Raw genomic sequence first — 25,768 nt, forward strand, 5'->3', positions numbered from 1 at the left:
CATAATATTGTTGTTCAATAGATTATTTACTAGTCAGATTTTTTACTAATATTTTTCTATACTATTTGATTTATTTTATTTTTAGTTAGTAGTAGTTATTCGTATACAACAATAACATTTTAAATAATATAGCATTATAATTCATTTATGAGAGTAAAATATATAATAAGTAATATTAAATGGTGTTTTTAATAATGGACTAATAGCAATATTGTTCATATTTATTCGCAAACTACTGGTGTTATAAGTTAAAGTACCCGTCACGAGAAGCTATAAATTATGTAAACAAACATCTTTTACTAAGTAAACATTTTATACTGCGAGATAATAAATTGACCATATTCAATCGACATGAAATATAGACGGGTTATATGAAAGTAACAACCTATTTAATTTAGTCGGATCATATTTTAACGACGCAAAGCGCTATCGTTTGTGTTTCTTGGTACCGGAACGCGTCCGTCGCAGGGATTGTGAACTATCGGGACGCCATTTTGAAATAAACGCATCATTCGAGTTTCGAATGCGTACGAGTTTGTTTCATTGCTTTGCATATATCGCGGATCTGGTTGTTATTGTTAATTTTGTTATTGTTTCGTTATCACTTTTGATGAGATGATTGATAAAACTGTAGACAGCTTCGTGATACATGTCACTGATTCTGACACAGAAATGGAAACATCTGAATCTGACGAATAATTATTCTTAAATAATATTTATGTTAATTAATATTTGTTAAGTACTTAATAATTTATTAAATCTTAAACAAATTCATTTTTTTTGTTGGTCCAAATGTTGTGAACTCCTGAACACTTGTTTACAAAATTTATAGCTTCTCATGACGGTTACTTTAGTTAATTGAATATAAGGCATATTGACAATTCAATAAATATACAATGTATTAATAAAAAATATTGTAAATATTGCTCTGTCTATACATCAATAAGTCTATCACTAGAACTATTGCTCTCTTTTTACATAAATCTAGTAGTTCCTTTTAATAATAACTTTATTCATTTATATGTTTACAAGTTTTAGACAGACCATTTACAAAAAAAAAAAAAATAATCAAAATTATTTACAATGCTCAAAACAAGCTCAAAGCACAAACAAGCTACCAAAACAATAATAATAAAGGAACTGCTTTCAATTTAAAAACAGTTAAATTATAATTACTTTGATAATATCTGAATTAAGAAAAGGCGTGTGTCACTCGGGGACTGGGGCGGTTGATGCTTTGCCTTCAAGCCACACCTCCGCCCGTCGGAGTGGGGAGCGTGAGGTTTTTTCGTTACGGAATTTCTCGATTCGGTCCCCGCGATCAAGGCCCGCGATAGAAGCTATGCAATAGCTTAGTAAAAAAAGAGTTCTTATTAACACATTGTACCTAAACCGTTGAGCCATTTCGGGGTTATTGCTTCAGTTTATATAAAAGTTTCTGCTAGAACGTTGGTGCGTTCATAATAAATATTCTCTTTTCTTCGTTTTTGATCCACCTCAATAGTCTGTCGACCGCTCGAATCGCATGATCCTTCTCCATAAGCGCGTCAAATGTTACGTATAACTCGAAACCGTTTGTTATCTGAAAATATATTACAACTTTTTAGTTTTATTTGTTTTTAAATAAATGCATGTGATTAAGTATGTTAGAATTAAAAAAAAAATGTTGTGTGGTTTTATGAAACCACGGTAAAAGTGAAACTTTTTTCACTCTATAGACATTTAACTAAAAATTATCGTATTTGTACGATAATTATCGTACGTATCGTGCGTCACGCGACATGCGCTACACAGACCAAAAAGTTTGAGACGATGTAATAAAAGTTTCACAAAAATCAGGATAAGGAAGAGCTTTTTCTATGGCTATTGGACAAGATCCAAAAAATCATATTACGATATTGTTATTGTGTAAATCTTGAAAAATTATTATAAATTAATTGTTTAATTCAAATTATTTGCAAATGTTAATTTGAATGTTTCATATTACATCTTCAGTAGTCATACTTATATTGTTTTATCTTTTAACCCATAGAGCCCCAAGCGGCCCGATCGGTCCTAGACACAATAGATTTTCTATTGTGTCTGTGGTTCTGGGGCCTGAGTTATTAAAATAAGTTTAATTAAATGGGTATGTTTTAAATCACATCTTCAGTGTTACATAAACTTGGATTGTTTTAAAATAAGTAAATTTTACCGTAATTTTCTCAAAAAAAAAAAAAAATTCAAAACAATTTCAAACTTACCCAAGCCAAAATAGAATCATCCGCATTGGACCTAAATATCAATTTAGCCGGTGAACACGCACAATGTATCTGACTACAGAACTCTCTATAATTCCTCACATAATCTATATCGGACATTTTTTCTACTTTCTTTTTAACCACATCACCACCTTCCTTATGCCTTTGCCTATAATCTTGTAATCTATCAAGACTTATAGGATCTGACGAGAACAACTGTGCCGTGGATTTACATTTGTACATAAAATGCCTTATTTCCGGTATTCCAATGTGTTTTAACGGATTTGTCGTTGGCAGAGTTTTGTTTCTGTTGAGAGCATCGTTGATAGCTACCAGGCAATTTGATCGTCTTAGTTTGTCGGCTATTGTGTGTTTTGCTTGAGATAGTGGGTAGAAGGCATCCCTTTGTACTGTGAGCAGAAGTAAACAGGCTTGGCAGTCTTCCGATATGTAAGAAACATGGCCGTGGAGAAAACCTCTGAAATGTAAGTATATTGATTATTGTTATTTAAAGACTATTGTATGAAAACTTTTAGAATTGAGAAGTATGATGATGTATGAATGGATGGTTACATTTTTCAAACTACAGAAGGACCTAACACTTTTAAACAACTGACGTATGTTATCGTAACTAATAGTGAAAAATAAAATATATTTGTAGCATCCGGAAAGACCTAACATTCATAAGTAACTGGCGTAACGAGTAACAAATGGTGAAAAATACTTATGTAGCTACATTTTCAATAAACCATTCAAGTACAAAATAATGAAATTACTTACGTTGCATCAAACTTCGGCAAACAAATCGGCGTCCAGCTCTCAGCCGTTTTAAAAGACTCCGAACTCCGAACCAAATTGAACAGTAAATGAATGTCCGACGGATGCAATGTGTACTTCTTCATTCTTACTAACGTAATTAATTGATTCCCCGCTATCAATATGGCAAAAACTAGATCCCTTATCTTATGGCAAGTTGTAGTTATTGCATTTGTTATATTCTCTCTGACTTTCTCTGGTAATGGTAAGCATCTGACCGCCCCGAGTAAGAAAGCTGGATCTTTTTCCATGAAAATCAGTAAGTTGTCGATAAGACGCTCTGCGCCTGAGAGTAAGCGGCGTAAGTCGTAGTTACGACGCTGTTCGAATATTCGATTCAATTGCGTTAGTGTTAGGACTGATACTATTTGGTTGAAGGCGTATCTGGAAGTAATAATTTGTTTATAAGCATAGTGTACATGCGTATAGATTCTCGTTAAACATCGAGGGATTATAGATATTATGTAGAGTTGAAAAAACCTTCTGAAAAATGAATGCATTTTATGATTTTAATGGTAAGCCTGAATTTATTTAAAAAATATAACCACCAATACAGAGCAAAGAAATCATTTAGGAAGGTAAGTCTGTTTATAACTTCATCTGTTTTAAAACCAACTTTAACTACGAACAACGAATAACATTATTATTTCGATTATTGGCTAGAAATTGAGAATTATTTATTTCAGGCTTTATGAAAATACACTCAAAAAGCATAAAAATTTCGTTTTGTCCTTCGAATTTTCACACATAAAATAGGCAGTCAAATAGTGAATCATCATTTATAATTCAGATAACATAATAATAAAACTTACGTCAATTGTAACACTAATTGCGTTTCACTCTCATTCGACTTTGAAATAGCCACCAATATTAACGGTCCCTTCACTAAGAACACAGCCTTACAATCCTTTGTGATCAGTGACCGTAATATATCATGGTTCTGGTCTTCCACTACACTTACTAAAGCTTGTATGACTCCACAGAGACCAGCTAGTTTGTCTTCATTACCATACCTGTGAATAGAAATAGAAATAGAAAGTGTTTTATTTGCCACCAATTACAAAAATATAAATCTTAATAATCGAACACAGAACACTAAAGAACGTAAAGATATTGAAATAATAAAAAAAAGATGTGTGGCACTCAGGGACTGCTGCGGCAAAGCTATTGCATAGTATGCCTTCAAGCCACCCCTCCGTGCCGGGAGTGTTAGGATTTTTCGTTACGGAATTTCTGGATTCGGTCCCCGCGCTCAAGATCCGCGATAGAAGCTATGCAATAGCTTAAAAATTGGGTATTAAAGTCTTTAATGTAGAATATTACAGTTTTTAACATAGGGTGCAAAATAAATCTACACTAATTTTTTTTTCAGTTTTCCCCGGTTGAATATTACAAAGTTTCTCAATCAAATCATGCATGGTTTAATAAAATCTATATTTAGAGAATTGTGTATTATCTCAAGCTTCATAATAAGTTAGATTCAAACTACCAGGAATATGTGTGCATTTATCTTAATTTTAAGATCTGTCTCACTCAAGCTGAACATTTAATTCTGTACAAATACAAAAGTAACAAACACTACAGACTATTGTTATGGTATGTTTACCTAGAGTAAATAGGTTTGCCCGCTGAACTCAAAATGAACACATGCTTTTCTTTATTTACAAGTTCTGGTGATTTAAGATAGTCTTCAACATCATTTTCCAAATCATCTCCATTTTCGTCCACTAAATTCGAACTGCTGGCTGATCCACCAATTGCTTCCTGGAATTTTATACATAATAATTATAGCTTTTTATTGGAAACCTATGTGTGTGTTTATACTGATAACATGTTACTTATATACCAAATAAAAAATTTGATAAAATTGATATAGTACAGCAGTTTAGTTATGAAAATGACATTCGTTTTTATTTAAGTTTGATTAAATTGGTGTAATAATTTAGTAATCTGATGAAGCATTATAGGTTTTCCGCCCCCAAACAAACATTAATCTGTTTCCTAAATAAGAGTGTCTTATAAAGATTATCGATATTATAACAAACTGGGCATTGAATAAACACGACAATGATGTCAATGTGATGTCAATATATAATTCGTTACCATACATAACTTACATCTTTGTTTTGCAAATTATCACTAGACTTCGTTTCTTTTAACTCCTTCGAACTTTCGCCTATTTCACTCTGAATTTCGCTTATGGTGCTTGCTTTTTGACGTAGATCAGTACTCCGGCCTTGAAGGCTTGAGTTCATCTCAGAAGCAAATTCCTCAAAGGAATCTGTAGGATTCAAAATGCTGTCGTAACATGCACCAGGTTCTAAATCATCTGCGGTATTTTCAGACACTTGAGTGTTTGATATAACGTCCTCTTTCGATGTAGACGCCATGGAAATTAATTAAAGATTTGGTTAATAAATAAAATAAACGAAATAACAATATTAATGCTCATTTAGGCACATCAATATTTTTTTGTGTATGTAATTGTAAATCAAAATTTGACTCTGATGGCTGTCATTTGTCAACTTCAATGTCATGTCATTAGTCAATGCCAGCAGCCAGATAAGGAAAGGACTCATATTCACTTGTAAATCGGATGAAGAGAGTATCCTCCAGAGTATCAGATTATCATAATACATACATATATAATGTAAATAAACTTAAGTGCATAATATTTAAAAATTGGTCCTTCTCCTATTTACATTTATACTCTTGCTGAATTCGTTTTGAGACTTTTATATCCAGGAAATAAAATAATTTTGAATTTCAGAACTCAGAACGAGAAATTTTGATACCCTTTATCAAGCCTTTATCTAAGCCCTCTAGGTCATCTCTAGGTTTTCTTTTTTTTTTTCAACTTTAATTTTCCAAATCCAATAAACTGCTACCGCCACAAGAGTAGTTTTAATTAGATACCCACCTATTTATATTTTTTTAAAACATTCAACAACGTTTGTGCTTTACTTTACAGTTGAATTTTTATTTTTTAAATATCTGACTTGAGTTTAAGGAGGCCATGATAGGGCCAAGGTAAGTTTTTGATATTATGCACTTTATCTACAAATCAAAAACGTAATTGCGATCGCGATGTAAGGATTAACCGCCACATACATTTTAAATTTTCGCGTTTTTGTTCTGTGTAAAATTAAATTAGACTGGACCTGTAAAAGACAAAATAAAATCTTTACAACGTAAATAGTGTACCTATTTAACAAAGTTTTAAACAACAATTAAATTCAGATAAAAATTGTTAATAACTAAGTACCAAGTGTACCTAAGTGTAAGTAGGTAGTGTTCGTATAAAAAACCGCAGCCTAATGAAACATGAATTTCATCTACAACAATAAATAATCGAACCTCAATGCTACCAGCATTTTGCTTTATTTGTAATATATTGCGAGCTGAGATCCTGAAAACACGGTAACTCTATAGCTTCGGGTAAATAAATCAATCATACCACTATGACATCAGCGCTTTAATATCGATATCCGAGGAAATATAATTGAGTTAATATTATAATTTTTAGAATACACCAAACAAATACAGTTTTATTTGCTCTGAAAATAAAGTTAGTTATGGCGTGATATTTGAAATTTTTTGAACCACGTGGGGATTTATGTATACCTACTATCATATTATTAAGATAATACTAAAACAAGGCTAACTAGGTAGGTATAATACGTTTATTGATTAGCGGCTTGTTCTGACTTTTTCAGGGTTCATCCATGATAAAAAAGAAAATGTTACATTATAGTAGATATGGAAGTAACGTAACTAGATGCACGTACGAACCGAGCGAGCGAAGGAAGCAGGCCGCAGCAACGGTCAACGATGTGGCAGAATCGACTTTTCTTGTAACGCAAGTAAAAATTAAAACCCTTTAACCGTAGAGTACAATCGTTGTTTATAGTGTGTCAGTTTATGTTATCAATAAATAAAAATATTTCAATAATTTTTTTATGACATATTGATTCGAGTGGCTAAAGATTAACCCATATATAAATATAATCACGTATACAACAGGATACCTAATCTGCTCCTTCAATACCTAACAAATTGGTCACGATTGGAGAGCTAAAATAGCTTCCGCTATGTGTCACGGAGTCGACGGCGTGGAAAGCGGAGATAACTCCTGGCGAACAACTTATGTTCAATACGAGAAGTTATTAGCAAGTTTTGTGTTATTGAGATCAAATTATTTCCATATTGATACTAAGAAATTATGCATTATACCCACGAGCTAATGTCTAATACTTCATAGCATTAGCTTTAGGTTTTTTTTTAATTTGTTGTCTTAGAACTTTTTTGTTCGAAAATTGTATGATGAAAAGCTTGTTTCATAATTTAACTAAAGAATATTGTTATTTTCTTTCTATAATTCGAAATGTTTAATTCGATTTTAACCTACATTTTTACAAAATTCATAGGTAGGTACCTAGTGGTATTTCTAAATAAATTCTCTATTGATTTAGAAACCGTTATTATTCAAGAATTTATGCAATACACCATAGTCGTCGTACTATAAATTACATTGTCTATTCCCCAATTAAAATACCCTTGTTATTTTGTAAAATAGGTAATATTTGAGCTAATAAGCTTCGGTTATCAAGACGAAGAACCGCCAGGTCCAAGTCTCGGGTAATTTTAAACATTTCGAGTGACCTCGTCCTGTATCCTCGTCAAATATTATTTTACATTCGCCAACATTACAATCTTGAGGATCTGATCCCTTATGCCGTAACCTTCATAAAGATTTATTTAAATATCCAATAACCGCCTTTGTCTTGAAAGGTCCTTTGAGGTTTTTTTTTAAACTATGACGTAAATGAAAACGCGGTTTTTGAAATGTGAACGACTCGAAAAAGGGAGATTGTAGCATTGAGATAATATGAATATGGAGCAGACATCACGAACAAAATCTGTGCGCCAAGCGCGGCGGCGCGGGGCGCGCGAATGACGGCTAGACAGTCATAGATTATGCGATGTCACTGACTCACCGCTATAGCGGCGACACTTTGTTTCATTCTGTCTATTTTATTGGGTGCCACTGATTACATGCACGTTGACTTGAAATTTTCTTTGTACTTACTTAATATTTATTTTAGGTATAAACTGACTTTACTACGCGGGGCTAACTATATCTGGCATATAAGTAAATAGTGACGTCATATGTAATAATTTAATTTTTTTCGTGTTTTAGGTTCAGTCAGGGAAGTTTTATTCCTTACAAATTGAGCCTTTTTTAGAAAAAAAATAATTTTTCCCTTTCTTCACGGCCCAGACATGGAAACCTTGAATAGAAAAAATATTAATTACTTATCTCTGAACTAGCAGTCCGCCCCGGCTTCGCCCGTGGCACATATTTCGCAATAAAAAGTAGCCTATGTTCTTTCTCAGGGTCTTAAGATTGTCTGTGCCAAAGGAGAATGCCCATGAAAGTATGGACCACAGTACAGTGTTGCGTCAATGCCAGAGTGGTTTTGGAGGGTTCTTCGATATTCAAAAGATTTTTACCAATTGATTTTTTTGTGATAAAAACAGGGGTTTTCAAGATATTGAGAAAAATGTGAAATAACCTCAAAACTTAAATAACCCCGATTTAGTTAGGTTTATGTGTGATTTAGGTAACATTTTATCGTCCATAGGTTATTTTTCGATTACTTAACATAATATTTAATCTATGCGTAGAGCTTATGCTTTCAGACAAAGTCTATCTGTTCATCGGCTAGTGTAGGTAGGCACCAGAAATCTTCCGGGACGGATTTCAAGAAAACCTAAATATATACTTAAAAAATGCCAATTGAGTTTTTATTCGGTTTATGTAATTCGGTTTATGTTGTTGTTGTTGTTGTTGTTTGAATCATTTTTTCACTACATATTCGAAGAAAGAAACAAATAAGAAATAACTGGTTACCTACCAAGCTATGTCATAATAATTTTTTTTTTATATATACATATTTATATTATTTTACTTCACTATCTTTGTTAAAACAACCTACAGTGTATAAACAATACCTTAAAGAGTGATTTTATGTTAATTGATTTTTTTTTATAATTCAATGAAAACAATAATCGATATTAATACATTTAGCTATTTACCATAGTAAATGTAATAAGTTACCGCTTGGTTACCGTGGTAACCTGTAATGGACACTAATTAATCTATAATAATGGATCTAAACAATTACATGTCTTATTAGATTTTACAAAACATTCCCTGTTCAAAATATATTTTCCGATGGTAAGAAGGCCTCTAAATTGCCGAGATTTTTTTTTAATAGTATTGTTGTCTTGATGCATGAGAAAAACCAGTACCAAAAATGGGCATTCTCCTTTCATCAAAATCGGTCCAGTAGTTTATGAGCCTATTAATTACAATCAAACAAACAAACAAAGTTTTCCTCTTTATAATATTAGTGCAGATAAATAAATAATAATTCAATTATACGTTCAAGTCAGTAGCTTATACAATATCAATTAAAAACTTGATTAAAATCAATTAACAAAAAAAATTGGTGATTGAGTAATTGATTTTCATATTTCATGATTTCACCTTTTTTCAATTAACAACCAGTCTATGCTTTTCTAAATATGTAAAATTATTATTTTATACTATAAAAATATACGCCAGCAAATATTACTAACAACACTTATTTCATGCCCAATGTCATATCTTAAATTTTTAATCTATGACAAAATGTCGCCCGCCAAAAATTTTGCTCTAACTAAGTTTTAAAAATTATTATCTAATTACTTACTGATGAAAAGTTATTCCTTTGCACTTTTCCGTATTCTTTGTATTATTTGTGCAATATCGTAACACACACGTAGACATATTTGATGCGTTTCACTTTAAAACAAATAAAAAATGAGCGTGACGTTCGCGCCAATGAGCGGAGCAAGCGACTGAGTGCAGTTACGCCAGATGACGTATGTTGAGCGGAACATATGTGATGTAGGCGGTATCGACTCCATATTAATATTATCTCAATGGATTGTAGGTCAAATAGAACGGATCTGACCGTTTCAATAACCAAAACTTATAGATACATTATATCTTACTAGATTTTACTATTCTTCTCATCTCGTAAACTCTGCAATACGCACATATTATGAGTAAAATTTTTCACATTGGCAAAAAGACTTCAATCAAATAAATGATTATTAATACGTTACAGATAGGGTTGTTCCATGACAGTTCAAAAGTGGCTCAATCACTATCAAAGGGAAAGAATTTATGAATGCATATCACAAAGCCTGGAGTTCGTGCTCTCATCATTTCTACTGCAAGAGATGCCAAATATATCGTGTTTCATATACAAATACTAAGTAATAAAATACAAAGCGTATGGCTGAATTTGATTATTCGTCGTGATTTCGCTTTATCATGTTCGAATACAACGTGTTCTGATTTTGAAATATTCAATTCACAATTTTCCTTTCGGCTGCCAGATTTTATACTTTTTATAATATTTTACTTTTTTAATTTAAAAGTTGATTACTGGATTAATTCTATTAGAATTATGAAATGAGAGTTAGTAAAAATGTTACTGGGTTAATAGAAAAAAAGAGGGATGGAAAAAAGTAATCTTAAAATTGTAATAATAATTGGAAATAATTTTCTTATAAGTTCAATAATATTCTATTGAAGTTTAGCTAGCATAATTTTAATTCATTATTTCTAAAGTTTACCTTCATATATTTTAATACCATAATATTACTATTTCATAAATGCAAATGCGATTGAACATTTTTTTTTTACATTTCAAAATATATACGTGCTGTCAAGATGATATCATTAATTCAATTAGAGCTACTATTAGATAAAAAAAAACATTTATACAAACATTTAAATAAAGTGGAACTACCTACTAACCACTAACTTTAAAAATCCTACAAAACACTCCGCTTCATACAATATGCTAAATCCACATCAAAAACGTGTGCCACTCTCGGTCTAAGCGTTTTGTTCATAATGCAAAAGCATCACGTAAAACAAATTTGTCTCTTGGCAAGTTTTTAGGCGCTCCTGTAAAAAAGGGAAGGCAATAAAACAGCTATTTGCAAAGTGCTAGCGGGTCGCGACATCTGCTGAGGGACCTTATAGATTGCGTGCGCTAAATTGCTTCATAAAATGTGCTTGTTTTTGTTTGAGACTTTCGTATCTTTACCAGATTAAACGTAAAAATAATAAAGATAGCCTAACTATGTCACTCGTTATTTCAAGAATAAATTAGATTTTCTAAAAATATATCCACAAGTTCTACTTTTGAATATGAATTTAATATTAAATAGATTAATTGGGGATTATTTTCAGGACATTGGCCATTATGATGCGGTTTTTACTACAGCACATGTTTCTCAATGCATTCTTCACACTCACGGCTCCTTCCCCGTGTCGTGGCGAAATTGTTGGTCGTGGGGAGGTATCTATGCAAGATTTTCCCACCTCGAATTTCACACAAAAAAGGGAGACATGACATTCTTTGACGTCGCATCGGAGCTATTTTGTGGTATGATTTTTGTATAATTTTTGTCGTCGTTGGTTTTGAAGCTCATGGGAATTTCCTTTTATCACTTCTAATATTAAGCTGAGTTAGTTTGTTTGATTGCGTTAACCTCAAAAACTATTGGATCGATTTCAAATCTCATCAAATCTTCTTAATTATTTTTTTTCTGTGCTATATCCTAGTTAGTGATAAAATACACTGTAACAATAAACAATTTAATAAAACTTCGTGCCCGAAATATCGCGTACAACACGGCATTTCACACTGCACAATGTGAAAGCAAACTAGCTCCTAGTTTCCTTTCAATCAAGTGAATCAATTATACCAAACTTGTTCTGGCAAGTGCTCCCGACATGATTAAGTATGCAGACATCTGTGACATCGTTCATTCATTATAACACACTGTTAATGACATGTGACTTAGAAGTTTCTTGGTGAGAACCGTGTATTATAAACACGGTTGGATAATGAATGATAAAGTTGTAGGAAGAGTTAGTTTTAGTCTAAGTTTCTATCTCCATCATGAGAAAATATAAACCCAGATGAAGTTTTGAATTTACCGCAAGTAATGAATATTGAGAGGAAATCATTAAATTGAACTGAAAGACAAAGCTTTATTATGTAATTTTATCTTGATACACACCCTAAGTACCTACACACGTACCTATTACACACTTTCGATTGTTATTTATATTTTGGTTGTAAAATAGGAGGTAGATATTCTACAATAACATGTAGACGCAAAAACAATATGTACGTCCAGAAACAAGCAAAAACACTAAATATATTTAACGTTAAACAAAATGAAGGAATGTATCCAATAAGATATATCAACTTCTTTGCCTACTTTCCTAAACGAATGTAGTAGGTACTTAGGAGCTCCGAACTTTTTATACTGTAGGTTTATCAAGGCTCTGTCTGAAACAAGTTTAGGGCGGGAAATTCTTGAGCTATAGCCTTCTAAATTTGGGGCGAACGACGGCAATCTGTTGAATTGGTGACTTATCTTAGAACAATAGTAGCTAAAGTATATGTATGAGATATTGAAGTTCTTTTAGATCTTATTAGACTTTGAATACGTGGACATAGTCGGATGGATGAAATCTTTTGTGTTGAGAGGACTTTAGGCAATTTTTCTAAGCCTGCTTGTGTTTTAAAGCTGCCTACTCCGAATTTTAATTAAAATAAGGTTAACAGATGAAAAAAGAGCCACGATATATTTTCGAATTTATTCGAAAGCTCGAAAGCCACTGGAACTCGACCAAACATCCTCTTTATGAAAATACTCAAGTCTTAAAACGATAAACAGAATATTTATATTAACATTTTAATCTCATGCCAAAAACATTCATTAAAATAAATATAAATTACACGAAAGTACAAAATGCGAGTGCATTAAATATAAATATTATCGAAATTATTAATGTATTGGTATCTCGGGATAACATAGGTATAATAAATTAAATATTTTTAGTAACAATAATGGTACAAGCGTGTTTTATCTCGTCCGTTCCGATAACTCCACGTTTCCTCTGGGGTATTTGTACGTTGTACTGGCAGGACTACCCATTTTGTTAGCGTTTGAACGGATTTTAATTTGAGTTTGTAAGTAAAGTACTCTGAAGAGCAACATAATAAGGATTTTATTCGGCTCTTACAACAATGTACGTACACATGTATCGTTACTACATTACTTAACTAAAGTTGTTAATTATTGTAATGTGGTTAATCGCTTTATAGTATCTAAATAATTAGATATTAATTTATGTGTATACCTGACTGCTTAATTGTCGAGAAAGTTCTAATAAGTGACAAATCACCATTTCATATTTTTCCTCAATCTCTTGCCAGTCATTCGAGTTGTAGAAAAGCAGTTGAAAATCATAATCAAATCATTTTTTTTCAATTACATGTTTTACGTATGAACACGCTTGTCCTAAGAATTTCGTTTTATACCAGCAAGTATATCAATTAACGAAAAGATTATAATTAAAAGGTACAATAATACCTTACCAATGTTTATGAATAAATGTATCAAACTACTTCCGCAATTTATATCACTTATACGTTACGAGATATCCAAGTCCTGCCACCCCAACACACACAGCTTCCATACAACAATCGTATTTCTGTACTAGATCCCGGCGGACCACAATATATTAACATTAGTTACGTATAAAATTATCCCTGTTAAATAAAATCACAATGAAGTGGTTTATGTGCTACTTGTGTTTGTGTTTCTGTGGCGGTGTTATGGGAAATTTCAGTTTTACGTATGACAGTGAGTATAATATGAAGGGAAATGCGAATTTAAATAATTATCATTAGATAGTACTTATACTTAAAACGATTTCGCTTAGTATAGTCGTTTTCTATGTCCCTATGTATGCTTAAATCTTTAAAACTACGCAACGGATTTTGATGCGGTTTTTTTAAATAAATAGAGTGATAATTTATTAGCTTTTAGACAAAGCGCGCGAAGCCGCGGGCGGAAAGTTAGTTATGTTATGTTAAGTTGTACAATACATATACATAGTTAATATAATATAGCTATATGTATATGCACAACATACGCTGAGATTATTTTAGAGAGCTTTACACAAAGCTCTAGCCGTTATTCCGTTAACAAAACCGTAAACATCGAATTTGTAGAAAAACTTAATTTAATTTTAAGTGATATTTCAAAAAACCGCGTATGATCTGAACTCGTAGCGTTCTACATATTGAGGGAGTGATTGAGAGGCTGAGGGATTATTTTAGATTTAAAGTTTTAAGTAACCTTTTGAGAAGAAATCATGTTGATTCCGTGTTATCACAGTATAAGAAACGGGTAACCGCGACTACAGAGAAGTCCTTTTAATGTTCCTTTTGTAATGAGTCAAAAGTTTCATATATCTTATCATCTAATAAGAAGCAAAGTAATTCTGTAAAAATGAACTTAGCAATTACTATAATCACAGTTAATACTTCAATTTAATTTAAATTCATGGATTTAATCTCCCATTAACTAAAATATTAACAGGGAGATTAATACATAATTCCATTACAAACCAATCACTTTAATAACAAATGAAACGCAAAACGAACTTCCGATAAAACTAATCAGGCATTAATTTAAATAATTGAACTGATCTTAAATGTTAACCGCTCAATTTCACTGGAACTTTGGCACGGACTTTGGAAACTTCACAACTTTCCCACTGAATTCTTTAATAGACACTTGTTCTGAATTGTTGTACGTTTGCCTTAAATGTGTACGATTTGGTTGTAATAATAAAAAAAATAAAATCAAAACTTATCTGCGTAACCTGTCTTGTTCTAAATCTTTCATTATTTACCAAACTATATGAAAGACACGAAATATTTTGAATCATTAGTTTTTTGGCAAATATTGTTATTCTGATGATTCTGATTCTCACGGCTAACCTATTGTTAAGGCCATCTAAATCCGCCCCGTACTTTTTCGTGAAAGAGTAATAAACAAACATCCATCCTTACAAACTTTGTCAATTTGTCATGTTAATAATATGTAATATATTATTTTTGCTATAAAAATTATAACTAAAATATATCTTTCAGTGGTGAATTCTTGTAGAGAATATACTTGCCAGCACGGCTATCTATACGAAACGTTCTTCAGGGCTGATTCTGAAGAATACAGACGAGAGAAGTCAGATGAGAGTCTAGTATTTGAAATGCATATAGCGATTTTAGGGGCTAGTAATGGACATATTTTGCTGTCTACAGTTGCTTTTCCACAAGCAAGTGATCCTGTTTATGAAATTGGTAAGATACATTAGCTATAATAAAGTATTGTTATAACTCCCGTAATTGTATGTAAGTTTCAACCGACTTCAAAAAAGGAGGAGGTTCGTAGACTCTATCTTTTTTGTGTTTGTTACGTTAGAACAACTAGGACTGGGTGAACCGATTAGTCTCTTTAGTTATTTAGTAAAATAAAAAAGAGCGTGTATGCCGACCACACGTGTCAGAAGTGAAACTTCTTTGGCTAGGATTCTAAGATACCAAAAACAAAAAGGATTCAAAGATACCATGACGCGACTTAGAAATTTTACTCTCAACGCGCTTAAACGCCTTAATTTTACTCTCAAGTTTCACACAAAAAGCTTCAGCATTATTCGTTTAGTTTTTGTCGAAGATTTCCTAAACTATTATGTAGACGTTTAAATCTATAATCACTGAAAATAAATCGCAATGTAATGATTTCATATACTCGAAGTAAAGTAAAGAAATGTTCAATCGATTTCTTCAATACGAAATATTTTATTTCAGTCATAGGCGGTGGAGGAAACAAATTTACCGAATTACGTAGAAATTTACGGAGAAACGCCAAAACATCAGTGAAGACTCACCAAATATTATCTCCAATTGAGTTTAGAGCGTTTTATATTAAGATATCTGAAGGTAAGTTATTTTAAAATTACTTTTGCAAAGGATAGTATTTCATCTATAATATAAAAATGAATCGCAAAATGTGTTGGTAAGCGCATAACTCGAGAACGGCTGAACCGATTTCGATAATTCTTTTTTTATTAAATTCCTTGAAGTACGAGGATGGATCTTATGTAGAGAAAACGTAAACATGTACCACGGGCGAAGCCGGGGCGGACCGCTAGTTTATCATAGTTATTTACTTAATTTTACAAAGATTATGAATCACAATTAATTTTAATCTGGATATATGCTTATTATTTTCGCTAATGTAAAGAGACTATTCCTTATCCTTGTATTGTAAACATTTCAACTTTAAATAAAGCTAATTTAGTCAGTAATCAAAATATACATTGAAAAATATGAATAATAAACTAGTTTTTGCAATCTCTGTAACAAACTGAAGGAAAAAAGATAAATGCTAAATGCTTTGCTCGGGTTTTTCTGTTAACATTGTTTTATCTAACAACAATACGACACGTTTATCTTGTATCTATCCTTCAATTTGTTCAACTATATCATGCTATTAAAAGTACTGATTTTTATTTATTTATACGGTATACCACCATTTTTTTTTTAATTTTTACAACCAGTTTCTTAATTTCATTCATATTATGATTAAATTTATAGCAACTTAGTGTTTATGTAGAAAGAAACTTCTTTACGAAAGGGTGATAAATGATTTTTTACTCTATTTTGACGATTCAATAGCGCTTTTTTAACGGTGCATTTAGATCAAACGAACAGAGAGCTAGCTAGAGCAAGAGCATTATTTCGTGATCTTTTAGTGTAAATTCGTATTCACTGTTGTTCAGTATTAGAACATTGCATAGAATCTTTTCGAACGCACTTAAAACAACGAAAGATACACAAACAAAATACAAAATACAAAATACAAAATGTTAATACAAAAAAAATTTATATTGTGGGGTTATAGAATGAGCATTCGCTCGTTCGATGCAAATACACCGTAAGAAGTTTAATTGAAAAAAATAATGTTTATATTGTACGAATTTATTGTATGTTTTATTTATAAAATTGACATTTTTAGATGGGCTCATAGAATTCGGAAAAGAAGGAGATATTCTACCCATCTTTAGCTTTATGGATGTAGATCCAATAACAATTAATTACTTCAGTTTTGCCGCGTGGTCCGGGGTGGAAATTAAATTCCTTTATGACTGCCCTATACCTGGCTCCAAGAGTAAAGGTATGATTAAGATAAAGAATTTTATCAATATAAAATAAAAGAATTATTACGGTTGAATATAATATTTTAGTGCTTTTTTTACACAATTATTACTGAACAGGTTTAGCTAAAATTTTATGAGCAGGTAGCTGATGATATGCGAAGTGTATTTTACGTCTCAGATACAATTAACCGTTTTCTTTTTTCATTCATTTTGTGATTATACCGAGGAAAACTGTACACACAAGCTTATGATAAACTTAAGTTAATAGAAAGTAACTCATAAGAATTGCTGCTTCCTAGTGAAATAGTCAATCCTATATATAAATATTTAACCACGCAATCAATTCCCATCATTTATTATTATTTTTTAATAACATTACAACTAAACGGCTCTTAGAAGACTTTTATGAACTTTTTCCAGTAACACCAAATTCTCAAGCGGTAGACCCTAAACTATCAAACTCAGACAAACTCAAGCGCACGTTATTATCTGACAAAGATCCCATTATACCACCCTCACCTCAAGTTGCTGTACAATTGGGTATTAAGGTTACCAGTGTTGCGTATGACGCTTTTGAGTCAAAGTTAACCACAGGAGTGTCTATTGTTATGGTAAGTATTAGTAATAGAATAAATTAAAATAATCCTTAATTGCTTGAACTGAAATAATTAATTGTACACACAAAAGAAAGAGACAGTATAAATGGCGTGTCATCTTACTCCGACTAACCACATAATATACTCTCGGCTAGAGTGGTGAAACGTAAACGAAGTCATCTCATGCATCATCACTACATAGTATAAAACAAAGACGCTTTCTCTGCCCCTATGTCCCTTTGTATGCTTAAATCTTTAAAACTACGCAACGGATTTTGATGCGGTTTTTTAATAGATAGAGTGATTCAAGAGGAAGGTTTTAGTATATAATTTATTAGGTTTTAGACAAAGCGGGCGAAGCCGCGGGCGGTAAGCTAGTTGAATATATGTCAAGGATATAGATTCTTGAATAAAAGCATGTTTGGTAAAATCGGGTTTAAGAAATATAATTAACTAATAACTATTAAAAATAGAGGCTAAATAATTTTATTAATCAAAATATATTTTAATCTCACAATCGTTAGTCTCTCGTTTTTCCAAAACGACATATTTTTCGATTACAGTCTTTTTTATTACTAAGTGTAACTTAAACTCATATTTCCTTTATATCAAGCTTAAAAAAAGTACAAAAAATCGTTTAAAATGGTAAATTTTCTACAGAAATGGACAGACAACAGTATGGCATGGAATCCCAGCAAATTCAACAATACAGACAGTCTTACTTTTCGATTGGGACAAATATGGAGCCCTAAGTTCCATGTTTTTAAGTAAGTACAAAAAAATGCTATAAAACATGCTCTGGAATAATGCTTTTTAATCATGATATGTGATATAATATTATAAAGTCATGTACTTCTTTACAAAGAAAAGTTTATACTTTGGAAACGGGACTAACCATTTTCTATTACTAAACTATGTATTGCTTTTGGTAAGTTTTATGAATACACTTTTATTAAGCCTTTGGTTTAATATTTGTTACAACTATCATTTTGTAAATATATTTATCGACAGTTTTAGGATTGTGTTTGTTGTATAGCTGTTCTTATTAATGATCGAATATTAAACCATTTAAACACATGTTGATTTTTTAATTTCTTCCAGTTCAGCCTCTATCGGATTAATAGATGCTAGGAACCCAGAACTAATCACGATGGTCAATAGTGGTGAAGCGACATACCACATGCATGCCACTATTAAAACTTGGTGCTTTGATTATGGCAATACTTTGACCAGGTAATATACAGTTGTCTTTCTATGTTTATTTATTTTTTACATTTATTTTTGGTAACATACAATAAATTTTACAGAGAGAGAGAGATAGAGAGAGAATATATTATACTTTACAGACTTTTACAAAATATTTTATTTTAGAATAGTCCATGCACGTATCGCGACAATAAATATTATACCTTTACAACGTACGTTTTAAAGATTAAAAAAAAGGATTATTTCAAATAAATCCTTACGATTCCAAAAAAATGATCCTTATGATTATTTCTCCTAAAAGTATAGGAAATTTTCGTGCTTAGATGACCTGCAATCTTAAACCGTCACGCGTCCTACGTACATTATTTGCTCGTAACTAAATCAGTAATTTCTCGTAGGACTACTGATTTAGTTACGAGCAAATAATGTACGTAGGACGCGTGACGGTTTAATTCTGAGAACTTTTGCAGATGGCCTCGCGACGAATATGTCTGTGCGATTGTCATACAACCATGGGAAGCGCATGAAAAGATCACTTTGAAAAATATCGATGTCAATAGTATGAAAACTGTAAGTTATAAACAAAACTATTAAAACGATTTCATGTTGGAAAATTTTCACGTTGTTAAGGTAACGGCACCAGTGGTGGACAAGCATCCAGTAATGGACAAAATAAATTTTAAATTTAAATAATAAGACCAAAATTAACGTTATGTAATTTGGCAATACTTAGAATAAAAGTTTGGTTCATAAGCTATCAAAATACGAAACTTTATCTTATTCGGCCAAAATGTTTGAAGATGGCATAACTTTATGTTTAGTTGCTACGACTCGTTTCTCAGAAATCCGTTTTTACTAAGGAAATCCTTAAGGAAGTGAGGACACAATTTTGTTTATAAGAATTTTTGTATAAATCTTAGCAAAATTTGATATTATTTTTATTTATAGTAGTTAAGTGTACGAAATATTACATGATTTTGTATCAAGATAGGTTATGTTGTTTTAATAAAATTCTTCAGTGTCCATAACTGGATTTAATTCTATGCATATATCCATTTATGGACATATGTCGAAAATAAACTTTTTTTAAAGATATTAATTACATGCGCTTTTCTGTATTTTCTTATCTCTCTGATTAATAATATACCTATGACGACCATTTCAAACATAGGGTTCCATTATTGTACAACAATTGTCCATGACTGGATTTGCTTTGGTTCCAATAATGGACATTGATATTTTTTGTTAAAATTACACTCCGCGGCTAATTAGTAATGCAATATTGCAATCAATTCCCTTAATAATGGGGATAAAGTAACAAAAGCCGCTGAAGGATGTGAAGCGCCAAGAATAATTTTGCACAATAAACTATCAGTTAAAAGTCCTCAGGTCTGCTCAATGGGGGCAACAACATAATATCTAGATCTAAACATGAAGAATAATATGTAGCGACACCTCGCTCTGAATCCCGCAAGCAAAATGTTTTCGCTACAGAGCATATATGCAACTTTCTAACATCATTCATAGGGGTCTTAAAGGCCGGCCAGTCGAGTAGACTGGTCAAGAATCCTCCCATTTTCGATGGAGGAATTCCACCTTCCTTCCTCCACAAATATATTTTAGAACAATGGGTCATTATGTGCTGTGCGACTCGTTCTCGGCTTCATTCTCTATCTCTGCGTAGAGAAGCGTCATACTTATGCGTGTTATAACGCATCTATCATAGCGTTCTCTGATGAACTGTTTGGATTGCTGTCTGCTGCTAAATTCCACCACCATACAGCACACGCGCTTAAATTTCATCCACACCATCTTGACAACAGTTTATAAGAAGCTCTTTGCCTCGTGCTACAATTAGGAATCAATTTATCCATATCGATGGACCGATCAGATTAAGGCTGCTGGCAGATTCAGATAGGCGATTCACTTCACGAGTGTAGCAGAATGCCAGGAAACAGAGAGATATGGCGGAACATCGTGAAGCGGGTAACATCTACCCCCCAAACCTCATGTTGACCACGTTCGCTCTGTCTAGAGTAATACGACGAAGAAGGAGAGGTCCCAAAATGGTGGCATTATGTGTGGCAGTACTTTTTTTAGTTATATTACTCAGCCCTGACGAAAATAACCACTATTGTTTTTTCTTAACGGTCACAACTCGTATTTAACGATGCATTTATCCAATTTTTGCCTAGAAAATGGAAATTAAAATATTCTAAGTATGCAAAATAATTAATAAATATAATTTTTTATAAATACATCCCAGATTCATTGTATTCCAATCATCATTTTCAAGATTCTATTGATACATATAAGTCTTCTCCAAGTGTAAATAACTGGAAAAACAGGTTTAGGTACAGTCCATAAATGGGTGTTTATAACTGGATGTTGTCCAAAACTGGGTGTCCATCATTAGAATTTAACTGTCCAACACTGGTGCAAAAAAGTGTTTTTTTAATTTATAAATAACTTCATTATGTATGCATTGTAATATTTTTTCTAACATTGGTTACGTTAAACTAACATTGAACTAAAGGTATAACTAAACAATATCCAATAAAGTTAAAAAACCTATGAGAAAATTGCAAAAAACTTCTTTTTTTTCCTTAATCTGTACAAGACTGGTGCCGTTACGTTAATACTTTTTATTATTTAGCAATGAATTCACAGAATATTTTCAGTCAAATATAAATATATAGTGCATTAAGGGAATTTCGGATGAGGGGTAATTACAGAAAATTGTGAATACCGCACAATTAGAGCATCGCTTTATCGTATCGCGAAGGAAGGGCCTGAAGATATATTATATAGGTTTGATATTATTAGCATACATATTTGCTTAATTTATCGATAGTTACGTATTAGAAAAGAAAAAAGAAAGAAAAGAAAAGAAACATTTATTTATCAAGGACAGCACAACACACACACATAAAACATAAAATTAATAACATAAAAAAAAGCAAAACAATTTTATTGAAGATTTTATTGAAGTGTGTCATACGATCCTGACAAAAAGGAGACAGCTCAGCATATGCTGCAACGTTCAGGAACGTTGCCAGCGCTGTTTTTCAGTGCCCCCCTTTATTATGAAGGCTTCGAGTTGGGACGAAAGGAGTAACTTAGGTTTACATATATAAATAAATACAACAAAAAAAAAATAAAAAAATAGTAAACTAATAGATAGGTACGACAACGCGACTAACAACGAAAATAAATACATAATAATATAAATACATAATACATACATAAATAATAAATATATATATTAATTTAACATAGTTATATACGTATTTACCCCGTGGCCGGAATTACCCCAATGCACCTAAAAATATTTTTTATATGCACACGTGACACGTACCTATGTAAATGAAATAATGTCCCCGTTTTTAATATTTTATTTTAATATCGAAACTCTATACTTCTAAAGGTATATACCTATAGTCTAGTTTGGAACTTTAACAGTTAATCTTTCTGTTCCCATAGTGTTACAATGAACCTAATGTTTAAATTATGTATAGACATATTTAAAGATTTTATACAAATAGAAGGCTAATAAAGATTTTATTATTAGAATGTACTGTTCAAAAAACATCTTACAGTTTGCGCTAACAGACACGGTCATACAAAACGCGTGGGAGGTATCATCATCACACTTCATAGTGAACGTTAGTTCGTGGAACGAAATGTACCCGACAGACGACAACACAACACACCAGAGCGATAGATTCGTGCTCAAAGTGATCTTGAAGAGGAACGCTAGTGCTTATAATATTGTGTTTTATACGCCTTTACTGGGTAAGGAATTTTCTGGAATGATACAATCCATATTTTGGCTTAGAAAGTTATAGGGATAAATATTGGTCACATAATTAGAGATTGATATTATTGATTTAATTCTTTCTTTTTTTTGGCATAATTGGTTACTTCTTATTGTTTTTTGTCGTTACCGATTTTTATTTTATTCTTTATTTTTACTTGTTGTTCGTTTAAAGTTTGAAATGCCTCTAAGTGTGCGTTTACATCAAACGAACATAAAGCTAGAACAAGAGGAAGAGCATTCTTTCGTGATCTTTTAGTGTAAACGAAAACTCGTATTCAGTGTTGTTTAGTATTAGAATATTGCATAGAATCTTTTTGAACGCACTAAGAACACCGATAATGTTCTACGCCCACTCTACGCCTGTTTACACTAAAAGAATTTGACATAGTGGGGTTAGAATGAGAATTCGCTCGTTTGATGTAAATGCACCGTAAGTTGCACTGTAAACTTTAGAGCTACCTCTATAATTGCAAGATCCTGATGTTTATCTAAATCATCTATATGATGATAATAACTTCATATTTATCAAATTCAAATTCATTTATTTGCCAAAAAAACACGGTATACAGGAATGTTACAAATTTATTACTTTGTTTTATTTTTCAGTTCTAGTAACTTTCGTGCTCCTCTCTTTCTGGACAGAGCCAGTGAATTTATCAAGAATTTGGTTCTATACTAGCTGCGTCATTATAATTTGTTTGGGATTGTGCTATATTGACTATATGGTACCATGTCACACTGTACCTTCTATATGTAAGTTATTTGAATTGTATTCATTCATTATAATTTTGTTATTATTTAGATCTTCCCTTTAATTATGTTAAAATGCTCTAAAATAGTTCGCAAAATGATTACAAGCTTTATAAATTGTATCATAGAAACTAAGACTATTCTTGCCGTTAATCTTTGTCGCTGGCTGCACAGAGCCAAAAAATGGTTAAAATCTGTTCAGTACTTGGTTCAGTAGTATCTGAATTATAAGTTGTGAAAACGCCTTTTAATATTAGCACGTAAATTGTAGATATATATACCTAACTTTACTAGCTGCGCTCCGCGGTTTCACGCGCGTGGCTCCGCTCCTGTTGGTCTTAGCGTGATGATATAGCCTAGATAAATGAGCTATCTAACACCGAAAAAATTTTTCAAATCGAACCAGTAGTTCCTGAGCGCGTTCAAACCAACAAACTCTTCAGTTTTATAATATTAGTATAGATTACCTTATCTTTTCAGTGGTACTATACATTACAGTACTAGGCGGTGTGTTACTAGCGATATTTATACAAGTGGCACTAATGACGTCACTCGCCCAACGGCTCTGCAGGAGCTCCATAATGCAGAACATTGTGACGGCCCAGTGGTTTAGATCAGTGTTCTGTTTGCCGCAATTGAAGGTATTTATCGTAGACTAGCTGTGCTCCGCGGTTTCACCCGCATTGCTCCGCTCTTGTTGGTCTTAGCGTGATGATATATAGCCTATATAGCCTTACTAGTTACTCGATAAATGGGCTATCTAACACCGAAATAATTTTTCAAATCGGACCAGTAGTTCCTGAGATTAGCGCGTTCAAACAAACAATGGCGATTTTTTATGACATTAATTATATTTCGAAGCTATAAAAGATTTACACAATTTCAAAACTTTATCTTTTATGTTGTGTTGTGATTTTCTTAAGCTAATTCCGTTAAAATTTTCCTTGATAAGTCAAGTTGGACGTTTTTTTATTCACTTAGAGAATTTTTCAGTTTCTCATTAAATTTAATATTTTTTTGTTGTTCATTTATTTTCCCGGTAAAAATGTCATTAAGAAATCCACGTTTTGCTACGATTTCTTAAAAGAAAGCTATTCGTAATAAATACTAGGTACCTGTGCCACGTGGTTACACCCCCGGGAAATGCACGGATAAAACTGATAATTCTATGAATCTATCAATTCTTGTATTAGGACTATGTAGGACATGTATATGAGCTCTAAATACCGCCAGATTCCATCATTCCTTCAATTAGTACGTATAAAATCTATTCACAGTTTTGACCTGATGATAAGACAGAGCAACAACAGAGCAAGCATCCTTGTTTTGTTTTTCATACAAACTTATTAATTGACATGAAAAACAATCGCTACGATGAAACATACATTCCTAAATAACGTGTACAAGAATAATAAAAGAAATATTTTTTTTTTCGAATCTTCACATCCATAAATTGCATTGAAAATATTCAGATGTTTTTTTTATTTTTTTTTAGCTCTGTCACATCTACGACACGATAAACGAAAGCAGCTCAAACCAAGAGGACGATGACGGCACAGTAGGAAAGAACATAGAAGAAATGCAGTCAGATAAAGTTCAGTACAGTGAGACTAGGGAACTGGCCGAGGCGATAGATAAATGTATGTTCGTTGTTTATTCTGTGGCGTTTGCTGTTCTTTTGGCGCTGCACTTTTGAGTGTACAAAATTGAAATAAAGAAAATAAAATTATACGAGTGTTTTTTTTATGTGTTTATCTAAATCTTGTAAATAAAGTAGTAAATGACATTGATAGTTTTGATTGTAAAATACGAGCTTTTGTGTAGCCAACAAACCTTGTGAATAAAGTGTATTTAAGTTACCTACATTTTGTTTTATTTTAACAGTCTTTGCGAATAGTGTATCAACGAATCCAAAACATGGTTACGATTAAATTTTATTCAATAAAGTGTGCTAAAAATTACCACTTACTTAATTCCATTGAACACTAGTTATGAAGAATCATGTATACGAAATTAATCTATTCCGCTCCTATTGGTCTTAGCGTGATGATAAATAGCCTGCCTCGATAAATGGGCTATCTAACACCGAAATAATTTTTCAAATCGGACCAATACTTCCTGAGATTAGCGCGTTCAAACAAACTAACAAACAAATTATTTTTATAATATTAGTATAGATTTAAAA

The 25,768-nt window shown here is 32.1% G+C and overlaps 2 protein-coding genes across 2 annotated transcripts; one reads left to right on the forward strand and one right to left on the reverse strand.

The window, feature by feature from the left end:
- Nucleotides 1–856: 856 nt before the first annotated feature.
- On the reverse strand, nt 857–5,526 carry LOC123703268 (protein SAND). Its single transcript, XM_045651214.1, has 6 exons — nt 5,174–5,526; nt 4,663–4,820; nt 3,869–4,069; nt 3,021–3,440; nt 2,244–2,718; nt 857–1,582 (listed from the first exon to the last, which is right to left on the reverse strand). The coding sequence occupies exons 1-6, from the start codon at nt 5,444–5,446 to the stop codon at nt 1,442–1,444; spliced, it is 1,668 nt and encodes a 555-aa protein (XP_045507170.1). The 5' UTR covers nt 5,447–5,526; the 3' UTR covers nt 857–1,441.
- An 8,151-nt stretch (nt 5,527–13,677) lies between these two features.
- On the forward strand, nt 13,678–25,446 carry LOC123703262 (neuronal acetylcholine receptor subunit beta-3). The gene is made up of 12 exons (XM_045651207.1): nt 13,678–13,847; nt 15,146–15,352; nt 15,860–15,991; nt 17,070–17,228; nt 17,632–17,822; nt 18,468–18,574; nt 18,909–19,040; nt 19,484–19,583; nt 22,613–22,808; nt 23,440–23,586; nt 24,064–24,224; nt 25,079–25,446. Exons 1-12 carry the CDS (start codon nt 13,772–13,774, stop codon nt 25,277–25,279), a joined length of 1,809 nt encoding a protein of 602 aa, XP_045507163.1. The 5' UTR covers nt 13,678–13,771; the 3' UTR covers nt 25,280–25,446.
- Nucleotides 25,447–25,768: the final 322 nt, after the last annotated feature.

The sequence above is a fragment of the Colias croceus genome, chromosome 25 (assembly GCF_905220415.1).
Source record: "Colias croceus chromosome 25, ilColCroc2.1".
Lineage (NCBI taxonomy): Eukaryota > Metazoa > Arthropoda > Insecta > Lepidoptera > Pieridae > Colias > Colias croceus.

Bases quoted from the DNA above. Each gene is read 5' to 3' on its own strand.
- LOC123703262 (XM_045651207.1), top strand. From the start codon at position 13,772: ATGAAGTGGTTTATGTGCTACTTGTGTTTGTGTTTCTGTGGCGGTGTT. The intron at 18,575-18,908 runs GTAAGTACAAAA...AATTTCTTCCAG, and splicing joins CCTAAGTTCCATGTTTTTAA to TTCAGCCTCTATCGGATTAA. The intron at 19,041-19,483 runs GTAATATACAGT...GAACTTTTGCAG, and splicing joins TATGGCAATACTTTGACCAG to ATGGCCTCGCGACGAATATG.
- LOC123703268 (XM_045651214.1), bottom strand. From the start codon at position 5,446: ATGGCGTCTACATCGAAAGAGGACGTTATATCAAACACTCAAGTGTCT. The intron at 2,719-3,020 runs GTAAGTAATTTC...CTTACATTTCAG, and splicing joins TTGCCGAAGTTTGATGCAAC to AGGTTTTCTCCACGGCCATG. The intron at 1,583-2,243 runs GTAAGTTTGAAA...ATATATTTTCAG, and splicing joins ATGATTCTATTTTGGCTTGG to ATAACAAACGGTTTCGAGTT.